Here is a 12,184-nt window from a genome sequence, read left to right on the forward strand (position 1 = left end):
GGACAGTGGAATACTTACTCTGTCAAGTTGTGCGGAGACTTCCACAGGATTGCATGTGTTCTTTATTTTAATTTGCCGAGCACTATGCTTTGCACACAGCGCGTGATCCGTGAACGACAGTTCCCTCCAACCACCTGCCCCTCCCGTCCCTTTGGAGGAGAATTTCTAGGCTGAGGGGCAAAATGCCTGGCCCTGTGTGAAGAGCAGGGCAGGTGAAAGATTTGGGGGACTGGCCAGTTCTGCGAAAGCTCTGGGTATCCCTATGACATCAACCACGCCAGTTTTATTTTCAGAGACTATGAAAACAGTCTGGCCAATTTCTATTGCAATTTTAAAAACAGTTTTCCTTGACCATAATTAACCGTAGCCATTTTACCATGTGGAAAATATTCCACATTATCACACTGCAGATGTTTCAAATGCGTGAACGAATACAAAATGAATGACTCACTGAACACACACATAAAATTTTAAAGACTGGGGAGACCATTTTCACACGGTAACCCCGCTTTTGGCCTGGAATCCAGCCCTTAATTAGATGCTCTCCAAAAGTTGTGCTGCTAGTCTGTCCCCCTTCCGACTGTCCACATCCCCAAACAGCACCGCTGATACCTGAAGCCAAGAGCCAAGACTGGCGAAAGCAGCAGGCGCCCCCACTGTGCACCAGCCATTCTGGAGCAGATAAAGTAATTAAGGAAAATTTTAACAATGTATAACCTTTCAGCTTTCCTCTGTTAACAGCAGGTAGCTTGCCTTTCAGAGACATGAGTCTGCATTGAAGTCACCAGTAAGCAGAACTTGACCTTCACTTTCAGTATATGCAGCATTCAATATTCATAACCCGTGGAACTATAGCATAAAAAGTAGCCGAGTTTAAATGTGAATCAAAGGAATAAATATCTTCACACAGGTGAGTCATCCTTTCCCAGAATGCCCCTGGAAAAAATGCAATTAGGAAGGGCCCGGAGCCTCTCTCTCTTCCACCTTTCTCATGGAATTCCAGAAGCAGCAGGAACTGCTACATTATGCAATCCACGAATCCTGCCCTAATCCTGACATCATTTGGACACTCCCCCCCGTCCCTCTTATCTATTAGGGAAGACTTATTGTTCCTCTGTCAAAAGGAGGAAACAGACCTGGATAGAACCAGCCATGGTGACATTATCGCCTATACAACGTCTGGGGGCACTTCTGACTTGGTTATACTTTTTTTTTTTTTAACTCTTTGCTTCACAGAGTATCTGAGTCTGTGGGAAAAAAGGCCAGTGGATGTGCCTTAAATTGGGTACAACCACCTTTTAAAAGACTGAAAGAGGAATGGAGTTCTTTTGGACAATATCTGCCTCATGTGGCTAGTCAAAGGGAATTCAGGGGGGACATGGAATTACTGTGTGCGGCAGGGTTTAATGCCTCTCTGTGACTGTTAAGGAATTGACATTGATGTCTGTCTAAAGACTTGCTGAAACATCTCTCCCTGCTTGGGGCTTTGGAGAGTCTACCACTGGGATGATGAAGCATAATGTTAACAGTTGAATATAATTCTCCCTGGCTTTCAATTCTGGAAGCTCTGAGGACAATCCATCTTAGCTAGATAGTAATCACTTGGGATGTTTCTGTGGTGATCACTCTAGGAAAATCAAGACCCAAACAAGGGCTTCTCAAAGCCTTGAATGAAAAAGAACTGCTCAGAGATGGTCTTGGCCTAACAATGGAAAAGAAAAGATGCCTGGGCGACGATGTATTTGAAATAACGCACCCACTGTCTCCTGATAGTAAAATAGGCGGTGGAAGGTTAAGAAGATCACACATCCATCAGATAGGACATTTATCTGAAGTGCTTTCCTCACCTGCTGCTACACAGAAGTAGAATAACCGCCCCGACGACCTGCCACTTGCACAACCGGAACCAGCAGAGCCTCACATTTTGAACCTGTGCTGCTGAGGTATAACCTACCCATGGGGGACGCCAGCTCTGGTTAAAATTTACCGAGACACACCATTTCGTGGGCCATGTCTGCCCAACTAGATTCACACAAGGGAAAGCCTCTAGATTGTCTGAGTTCTTTCTTTACTTGAAGGGTATAAATACAAACTAAAATCCATCTGAAGAATACTGGGTACTTTTTTCCAGGGTGATGATTTTATATCACTTCCAAGAGAAGTTTAAAGCCTTTTTTCTAAGATGCCTATTTCTTTCCAAATGGCCAGCAAAATCACCAGTGTGTTAAACCGATGACAGTTTTGAATGAAAAGGTGGATTTTAAGAATTTACATCCTGCTTTCTATTTGCATTTTATGTGTGGATAGAACTTCACTTTATCTTGTTCGCTTTGCTTGATTATAGTTTGTCTAGTAGGTTTTTTGTTGTGTTTGTTGTTTTTAATCCCTGGGACTATGGACTTATCATAAAGGTTACTTTAATCCTTCCCCTTATTTAAACTGGGCATGCTTGGTGGCTGTCCCCAGAAGGATGGCAGAGTATGCTCATCAGGTCACCCCCACTTTATGGTTTCAGAACCAAAAGAAGTAATGCAATTGAAAAGCAGAAAGGGCTGCATACTCAAACAAACATAAGGTCTTCTTAGGTACAAGTCTCTCTCTTCCAAACCACACAGTTTAGTAACAGAGAAGAAAGACTAAGTTTAGGAGACTGGGACAGTCCCCGGCGAGGACAGCCGTGGGTCTAAGATTTTTGGCATTATGGCCGGGGAAAGCTGAGAACAGGATGGAAGGGCCATTCTTGGAATAGATGCTTTGCAAGTCCATAACAGAACCAGACCAAGAAGGACCCCCAATGCCGGCTTCCTCAAGGCTTAACAGAATCGTAACTACATCCAAAGGGCACTTAGGTAGCGCAGGGCATCCCAGGAAGAGGCTTTTGCCTTGGGGAATTCCGCCTCTTTCCATTCTCTCACATGTAGCTAAGGACAGCAGGATCTAAGAGCAAAGGGCGGCCTCGCAGCAGACGCGGTAAAAAAAGGACACAATTCAAATCCACCTAATAAGAGCATTTTATTTAACTGAGAAATACAGAGGCGCAAGAAGGGAAGGAAAGGGAAAGAAAGCACCTGGGCATCCGTCCTTCTAACCGACCCACAGTCACCTCCACGCGGGGCTTGTTCTGTGTGGGGTACACAGACTACATGCTGGCACCCACTTCCTGAGCTCTGGCATGGAAGTTAGCAGGGTACACACCCCAGGTTGTGTGAGAACACTCCTAGGGAGAGAAGAGAAAAATAAAACTGGAGGCTTGAGAAGATCCTTGGTTCAAGTCAAATATGATCCAGAGTTATTGAGAGTAGATATTTAAAGGGGCTTACCTTCAATGACACACCACTTGGAGGTTTCCAGATGTAAAAAGCTCTTCTTCTCTTTCCTGGCCAGGAAGAGCTAACGGAGGAGTGTACAGAATCCTGTCGCCCGGAAGACTTTTAAAGGACCCTCCACCTGAGTAGGGTGAGGGCAGCCCAGCCTTGTGCCTGGGGACGGGCTAAAAGAACTGACACCGGTCTTCTCAGATGTGGCTGATTCCCAGGTGACTGGCGAAGGTCTTTTCTTTATTTTCCCTGACATGACATTTTGACCTTGACACCCAAGTGCACAGCCTCCTATGGCTGGTGACCCGAAGCGTCTGAGAAATTCAGAGTTTAGGCATGCATGAAATTGTCATCATCCTGAGCCACAGAAAAAGAATGCTAAACTCAGAATTCAGATACAACAGAGTCTGTGCCAATAGGGACACCACATCGGTTTCCAGGGATCAAACTCGTACCCAGCAATACCAAGGCTACAGTTCAAGGAGTTAAAAACACTCTCCCAGTGAACAATGAGAACAAAGAGTTCAAGGCCCCTGTCCAGTTGTCAAGTTCATGTCACCACAGAGAGGCCAGTCAGACCAGCTCAGCTCCAGATACTGTCAACTTCAAGATTGCAATAGAATACTTAGAACAAAGGATGCACCCAGGGGTGACACCTGCAGGACCACAGCAGAACTGGCCTCCACCTAGCAGCTCTGCTCAGTGACTTCGTCTGCCTCCTATACAGCCTTCACCATCTGTCGCACAGACCCCACCCCAGGCTTACCCCGAAGCACCAGTTCACTCAGCTGGTACCCCAGGATCTGCATGAGTGTCTACTCTAGAACTTCTCAGGTGGCCATGGTCCTCCACCTGTGGGAATCATCATGAACTCATCCGTCCCATCTCCTTACCTTCACAAGTCAAGAAATACCAGCAAGCGATGCTTCAGCTGAATATTTGGTTGGCAGGTACAAAGGATAGCATCATTCTTTCTAACTGACCTCCAATAAGATTAAAGCATTAGAAACCCTAATAACCAAAGGACCGTACCACCATGGCAAGAATGGCTCATATCCTCACCAGTTGGACTGTAACACTCCCAGAGGTTGCAATTTTACACCAAGACTCTCTTAATCTCTTGACATCTTCAGTGGAAATACTTCATCAGGAAATAGCGATTTTAAAATAAGCAGTGCCCAGCAACAAGGCTGGACCTCAGACACCCCTCCTCCCTCTAACCAGCAGATCCCAGGCAGCCATCCTGTGGGCGTTTGCTTTCGCATTCAGAACAGCTGCCCAGACAACCCTGCCTTCTTCTAAAAGTCATCCACATTAGGAAGCTCTTGCAAAGGTTGGTGTGAAAGTAAATCAATTGATCAATGGAAAGACTCGTGATCGTGTTTAAAACCAAAACAAAAAAAAAAAGAGGGCAAGACGATGGATTTGCATACTTACTTGGACGAATCTATGAAGTATATTACAAGTGCACCAATGCTGAGAGCAAAGACTAAGACCACCTGGAAAAGAAGAGAAAAACGCCATCACTTAAAAGCGGACCACTGGAGTGCTTACTTTTTCATTTTATGACCCTTGTGGCCCCAGCTCAGAAACATGGTGCCAGCTGCCTTCTGATGCCTGCCTGGGAATCCCATCCCCTGGCTCCCCAACACTGGCTCCTTGCCTTGTAGTGGGCAGCAACCTCGCTGCCGGCCACCAGGGGTCAGGACGGACCCTGGCAGCCTAAGACACAGCGTTTTGATCTGGCCCGGCTGTCTCAGGATCCAGCTGCTCTACAACTGAAGTCAACACACTTCAGTGGGGAAAGAGCAGGTAAAAATCGGTTCTACTATATGTAACCCAGGCCCCCAAGAGAACGCAGATACAGGAATAGCATTTTATAACAGCACTACGGACGTGGAATTTACATACCATAAAATTCACCATTTGAAACGTACGATTCCATTAATGACTTTGAATAAATTTACCAAATTGTGCAACCATCCCTGTCATCTAGTTTCAGAACATTGGAACGTTTCGATTCTCCCAGGAAGATCACTCAGGCCCATTAACAGACACTTCCCATACCTTCTCCAACCCTAGACAACCACTCATTCACTTTGCTTCTGTACAAGAACCATCAATTGAAAAACATGAGTTTGCTGCATGTACAAATACGTGTGTGTGGGAGAGCGGGAGGGTTATAATACTTCTCAAGGAATTTGGAAACCGTTGAGGTGCAGACGGCCAAATCAGGCATGCCAGCTAGATGACAATCCTTGTTCTTCTTTACACTCTTTACTCAAAATTAATCACCACTGATATAAAAGACAGTTTGGCATCTCCTTCAGAGGATACCTGTCACACTAAAGTCCATCAAAGGAATATGTAGCAGACTGGGCGGATTCTGGGCTCACTCAACACTCTCATTTGTCAAAAATTTAAAAAGATGCTACCTTAAGAGCCAATAATTAAGCTTGAGAACAAAAGGTAAACACCACCACCCCATACCATGCCAGGTCTCAACAAATACTTTTTCAACATGCTCATATCCTAAAGGGACTGCAGGTTGAAGGGCGTTAGATGTGTCGATCTCCTCCGAGTATCTATTAACATCCCTCTGGCATTGGTTAGGAGATAGAAATGAATCCCAGTATCTGTAGACTAGGCAAACCCAAGCCGTGTGTGTGTGTGTGAGAGACCGACCCATACACATATCTGTACTGTGTGTGTGTGCCAAAGTGGCTGATAGAAAATGAAATCTTGATATTCATTTAAAACACTGCAAAGCTCCATGGAGCTACTAAGGAGGGACAATGAGCTACACATGTGAAAACAGACCGTTAAAACAACCGGACACTGTAAGAGGAATATGCAGTTTCATAGCACCTGATAAATTCTCCTTAGGAAAGCAAATGTTAATACGCCACTGGGGCCTATTTTATTCTTCCATTTTGTTTTAAAGACTAAAACATGCCCCAGTTGGATCCAAGGAAACTCCTGCAGTCTGTAATTACCATCCACCCAGTGCTAATTCCCCTGGCAGCTCACCTCAGTCTTTCCCCTCACACACGCTCATTCATCCCTTGCAAAGTTATACACAAAGACGAACCAATAAAAACATAAACAGGCCTCTGTTTTTCCATCATCTGAATGAGACAGCAAAACAAATAGCTTAAGCTTGATTCTGACCTGTGCTATTTCTGAGACATAAGCAGTTAGATCCTGGCCTGACCTCATTCCCAAAATGCTGCACGGAGAAGGGGCGTGGCCATAACAGAGGGGAAGGACCTTGTCTTCATTCATAAACAGCTGATCCAAGACTAAGGTCTGTCAATTCGGCTTTGTGTGTCTGTGTGTGTCTGTGCGCGCCTGTGTGTGAATGCTGAGCTTCTGTCAGGCTTATTCCATTAAAAGCTGGAAAGGAGAGGAAGGAAAAGGTGGGAGGGGAGAGGCTGGGAGAAAAGAGGAAGGGAGAGGAGGAAAGAGAAGGGGAGGGCAAAGGAAAGGAGGAGAAAAAGGAAAAGGGAAAGAAATGAAGGAAGTCCTTTCAAATGGCATCTCCATCATTCTGAAAGGAGCTCAAAATCTGACCTCTTCTGCAATGGCGATGATTTCCCGGCCTTGGAGTGGTCAAAATATTATAGCTGATACTAATTTGTCCCAGCTGTCTCCAACTGGCCTGTGATGGGAAATAACGTGCAGCTCATTTAAGCAACTCAGCCAGTGACAGAGGGAAGGAATCCTGCTCTCCTCTCAAATATCAGCATGTCTCTGATTAAGATGAGGGAAGAAATCCAGGAGGAACATGACTTCCCAAGTTCCCGGGAACAGAAGATTCTGCCGAGGGGACCTACGCTTGGGTTCAGCTGGAAGGCTTTCTCTCAAGTGCCAAACTGTCCCCCCACCCATCTGCCTCCAGGCATAAAATGATTGATGGGGAGAGGATCTGTTTCTCAGTATTGAAACAACGGTGTGTGTGATTTTTAAACTTGGGAAATGCCTCCGTATCACGCCAGGCTTGATTAAATTGTCAAGCTGGATCTGGATCCAGGTGCTGCAGAAAATAAATCAACGCTTTGGATTTCTCGGTGAAAACGCAAACCCAACAGAGACGCACCTTCTACAGGCCTTAGCAAAGGACGTGTCCTCTCTCTCTGTCATCTCTCATCTCTGTCTCATTGACAACTCCCCTGTTGTCTGAGACCCCTACTCTAAATAAGAAAACATTTAGTTTGACTACACAAAACGATTAAATTTTAGCCTAAATGGTAATGCTTATGTTATAGAAAGCCCCCAAATAATCATCTAAGTATTTATTTCACATCTGCTATGCATCATAAGGCCCTAGGAAAAACCAAAGAAACAAGTCCACCGGGAGTCATAAAATGTAGTCCTCTGGAGAGTAATCCTCATGTAAATAAATCCTCTGCTCGTTCATGTGAGCAGTGCTCAACTGTACGGCACCGATATGGTCAACACATAAGCTATTGCCTGGGTGGAACACGCCTAAATGAAGAATGAATTAGGAAGGGGAGGAACCACAGGGGCTCTAGTCAATATCACTGTCTTTCTCAAAATATCCCTTCTTCCTACACGTGTCTCTTCTCAAAGCCCGTCAGTAAGGAGAGAGGCCACTGGGTGTCCATCCATGTGCTTCTACAGGCCCAGGGTGAAGGAGCACGGAAGCCCCAAGGACCTGGTAAGATGAGGTCAAGAAAACCGTTAATACCTGAGATGGGAAATACTTGTTGTAATGCAGGGTCTCAGGTCCCGCTCCCCACATAAGAACGCAGAATATGGTGAGGCCAAAAAGGAACACCCACGGAGCCACAGACAGGGGATTCATACCAGTATAGTTTCTATGGCGGCTGGTCGAGACACAAAAGCAAACATCCGCCAGTACTCCAACAGGGGTACTCTCGCTGGCGGCCGGGCAAGACACAAGAAGCAGGAGCCACACGATTCGCGATCTGCCATCCACGCTAGCTAACCCACTTGCTGGCTGCAACCTGCCATCTGCTTCTCTGCCATCCAACCAACCCCCTAGCTTAGCCATGGCAGTGACATCAGTGGCTAATGGCTCACTGCTTACAGCTGATGGCCAACTAGTCACAGCTGATGGCCATCTACTACCTGAGCCAGCACCTTTCCACTGAGGCCGAGAGCCTGGACACTGCTCTCTGGGACTCCGTCCCCACAGATGTGAAGCAAACGACTCAGGCAAGTTGGCTCTTCAGAGACGTTGCCTGTTCTAGAAGCTGGTTTTGTGTTGCCGGGTTTGGGCCCAAATGCTTTCAATCAACACGTGAGGCTACACGGGTCTTCGGACCCAGATTGAAAGGAGCCACCCACAAAGGGGGTTCCCACCAGCTCTGATCACCTCAGGAGCTTTTCTTAAAAAACCAGAGATGCCCTCATCCCACTCTGGGACCAACCGGAGAATCTTGAGCTTGGGGAGGGGGGGAAGCTGGGCGACTATTTTTAACAAACTCCTCCAGTGAATCTGATGTGAGGCCAAGAACGGGCGTCTCTGAATTAAAGACACGAGAGGAAACCACTCAGCTCAAGTCAAAGATTAATTTACAAACGTCTCCTTAACAATTAGCCCATTAGGACACATGCAGGAGGCCTGCAGGCTTGGGAATCATGTGAGAAGTACTCTGAAAAGTACAGAGAAGAAGATGAATTAATTCTCTCCCAAGCAGGTTTTACACATTTGATCAGCTCCCAGCAGAACAAATGACTCTAATTAATGATTCTGCGTGTTTGGTCAGGGCCTAGCCAGCTCCTGGTAGCAGCAACCCCTCTGAAAATGGACAATTTTCCACACATGGTCCCGAAGGCATATGACTATTTTTATTGAGGTACAATTTGTATACAATAACATTTACTATATTTTAAAAAAAATAGACACGAAATAATAGACGCAATAATAGACGGAAATAATAGACACAAAATAAGCCGGGGACATTTTGTTTATGAGAGATAACATCATCCCAACATCCAAATGATAATGTTTGGTCTGGTGAACTTAACTCCAACAAACATTTATTGAACTCCTAGGCACAAGATCCAGAGGGAGAGACACAGAAACAGAAAACTAAAATAGCTAGTAACTCAGGCCTGATCTTTGCCTTCAACGAGCATGGAATCCAGAAGTTTCAATTATTTAGGCGTCCCCGGTGAATTTGGTCCATGTTACACATATAAACAGACACTTCTGAAACGTCCAAGGAAGGATGGGAGAAGAAAGTAACAGCACCGTCACTGCAAACTCCCAGAGTGGAAGAGGAAGGGAGAACAGAAAGCAAGGAAGAGGAAAGAAGAGTTCCTGATATGCCAGGTCCCCCTGGCTGTTCTAGGGAAGGGCAGACCCCAGGCACGTCATGACGGACAAGTGGCACGGACAGCACTGGACCCCCCGTCAGGACACCTGCCTGGGTTTGACTCTCAGCTCTGCCCCAAGAAGCAGTAGGCTCATGAGCACATCAGTTAACGTCTCTGGGGCCCAGGTGCCCAGTCCTTGAAATGTGGGTATTGGAACAGGTGGTTATCAGGTGGGGACCTTGATGGATGACTGCATACAGGGAAAGAACTAAAAACTTTGGGCTTAAAAACGCAGCCCTCTTTTATGCCAACTGTATGCAATGTGTACATACTTATAATTCAATATGATGACAATAAAGTAAGCCACTAAACTGGGTGAGAGGCTTGTTTCTTTCCTGGAATTACGAGTGGGACCTCCATGGACCCTCGGGTCCACCGTGTGTGTTTCCAGTGGGCAATCAGTTGGTCACGCAGCATGGCGTCCAACAAAAGCAAGACCACACCAGAGGGGCCACGGACCCGCGCCGTCCTGGGTCTGTGCCTCGGCTCTGCCGTGGCTCTCGGGGACTGAGTGGGGGCAGGACCCAGCCGCCGGGTCTCCTGCCTATGTGACGCTCAGGAAAGCCCACATTTCTGTCGCTTTCACCGCAAGAAGCTCACACTCTGAGTCTCTAAGTGGTTTCTTAAGGGAAAAAGAGAAGGATGGTTTCTTTTTTTCACCATCTGGCAGGTATAGTAATAGGTTTTTCTCATTCCTCACCATTAATGGCTCTCAATGGAAGATGATATAATCTTGCCACCAAAAAAACCCATATTTTTTTGGTTATCATAAATAACAAGAGATTTGTAAGTATAAAAACAATATTTTGACAATGGCATGTAAACATCCAAAGGCCCCTTAAGTTTCCAGTCTATACCATTCTGGCACATTACATTTCACTGAAGCAGGTGCTTACACAAAAATGCTGCAAGTGGATTCACTGGACACCAAGACTCCAAACAATGGTAAAAGTGTAGATGTAGTCATGAAATAAAGCAAAAAGAAAGAAGTGATTTTAGTAGTTGGTATTTAGAATTATAGCATTCAAATAAAATCCATGAGACTTCCAGATAAGAGTAAAACCATTCGAACATAAGGAAGCCTCGGTAAAAATGCCTATGAATCTGTGGGCATTTAAATCTGGTTCTTCCAAAAATGCAGTACTTTAAAGCCATACTCAGTGTAAAATTGACTGGATTTTTAAGATATCTGATATAAATTAGAGAGGGACCCCTTTCAACTGCTTCAAATGACTTTCCATGGTTTTTGGTATGGAGAAAAAAGTCCCTGATACAGCTTACAAGGTGCCGAAAACTCAGCTCTTTTCTTTCTCTCTGGCTTTATCTTATACACCACACTCTCTCTCTCTAGACTCCAGTCAAGGGAAATTTCAGTTCTTCTTATTCAACATGTGCCCTGCCCCACACTACCACAGGGCCTTTGCACAAGCACATCCCTCCTCCTAGAAGACTTGGCTCCCCTCAGAGAGACTATTTATCCTTCAGATCTCAGTTCTACTGTCACTTCCTTCCCCACCCACCTAACTCAGGGAGTTCCTCCATGAGCAGTATTTTGTAGGACTTAGCAGAGCAGCAATTTTACATTTCTTTGTGCAATCATTTGATGAATTCCTCTCTCTTCTGCTGGACTGTAAGTTCTATGAAGACAGAGTGCATGTCCTTTTTTACTTATCACTAAATTCCCAGAAGCTAGTGAAAATGGCTCAGGAAATATTCGTGAAACGAGTATTTGAAGAAAAGACTGGAGAATGAGTTTGGAGACTGGGCACAGTGAAAGCAAGAGAGCTGGAAGACTACAGACCCTCAGTGAGTGAGATTCTGGCGTGGAAAACCTTAGGCAGAGGAGAGGAGTAGCTCCCTGGGATGGCAGGATGCAAGGGACACTTGGCTGACATGCATCGAAGTTGAGGAGGTCAAAGACCTGAGAAGGACACACTGTTCAGAAGATGCAGGTGGACAAATTTGAAGGTGATGGCTAGCGTGGAAGTTGAGAACAGAAAGAGTCAAGGATGGAAGCCATCTGAATAGTGGAGGGGCGTGGAGGTAGGCAGATGACAGCATCAGGGAGAGTAGACAGACTGAGGCATCTTTAAGAAGATGGCAGGAGTCTCAAGAAAAAAAGTACTGCACAAGGATGGAAGGAGCAATGGAGGGCCCAAGTGTCCAGTGGTCCCTGGGCTGTGAAGAAACAAGCAATCTCCTCAGAGAGGAGGGAGGGAAACTACCTGTGGAGAAAACACAGGTTCAGTAAAGGTGGTAGATGTCAGGTGTGTTAGGTGAAGAAGCTGAGAATTTAGACTGGGATCAGGGCCAGGACTCTGTGGGAATAAAGGGAAGCACGTGTCCTGAGGAGGTGAGACACAAAATAATGTAAATGCATAAGTAATACATGAATATGTACGTATGAATGTACGCGCACACACAGACAGGCTGCAAGGAACACAGAGATAAACTAATCACTGATCAATCACAAATTTGGGTCTCTGTCAATATTGATT

The 12,184-nt window shown here is 45.6% G+C and overlaps 1 protein-coding gene across 29 annotated transcripts in view; it reads right to left on the bottom strand.

Annotated features, from left to right (window-relative positions):
* The window catches only part of KCNMA1 (potassium calcium-activated channel subfamily M alpha 1), a 708,733-nt gene that overhangs the window by 357,716 nt on the left and 338,833 nt on the right, over nt 1-12,184 (bottom strand). For 28 of the 29 annotated variants that reach the window (XM_033130127.1, XM_033130157.1, XM_033130156.1 and 25 more), the window contains exon 3: nt 4,755-4,816. In XM_033130127.1, coding sequence (XP_032986018.1) covers nt 4,755-4,816 — 62 coding nt within the window. Of the gene's footprint in view, nt 1-3,001; nt 3,218-3,320; nt 3,632-4,754; nt 4,817-12,184 lie in introns of those variants that run through there. The other variant, XR_004425296.1, reaches the window with a different exon arrangement.

The sequence above is a fragment of the Rhinolophus ferrumequinum genome, chromosome 16 (genome assembly GCF_004115265.2).
Source record: "Rhinolophus ferrumequinum isolate MPI-CBG mRhiFer1 chromosome 16, mRhiFer1_v1.p, whole genome shotgun sequence".
Classification (NCBI taxonomy): Eukaryota; Metazoa; Chordata; class Mammalia; order Chiroptera; family Rhinolophidae; genus Rhinolophus; species Rhinolophus ferrumequinum.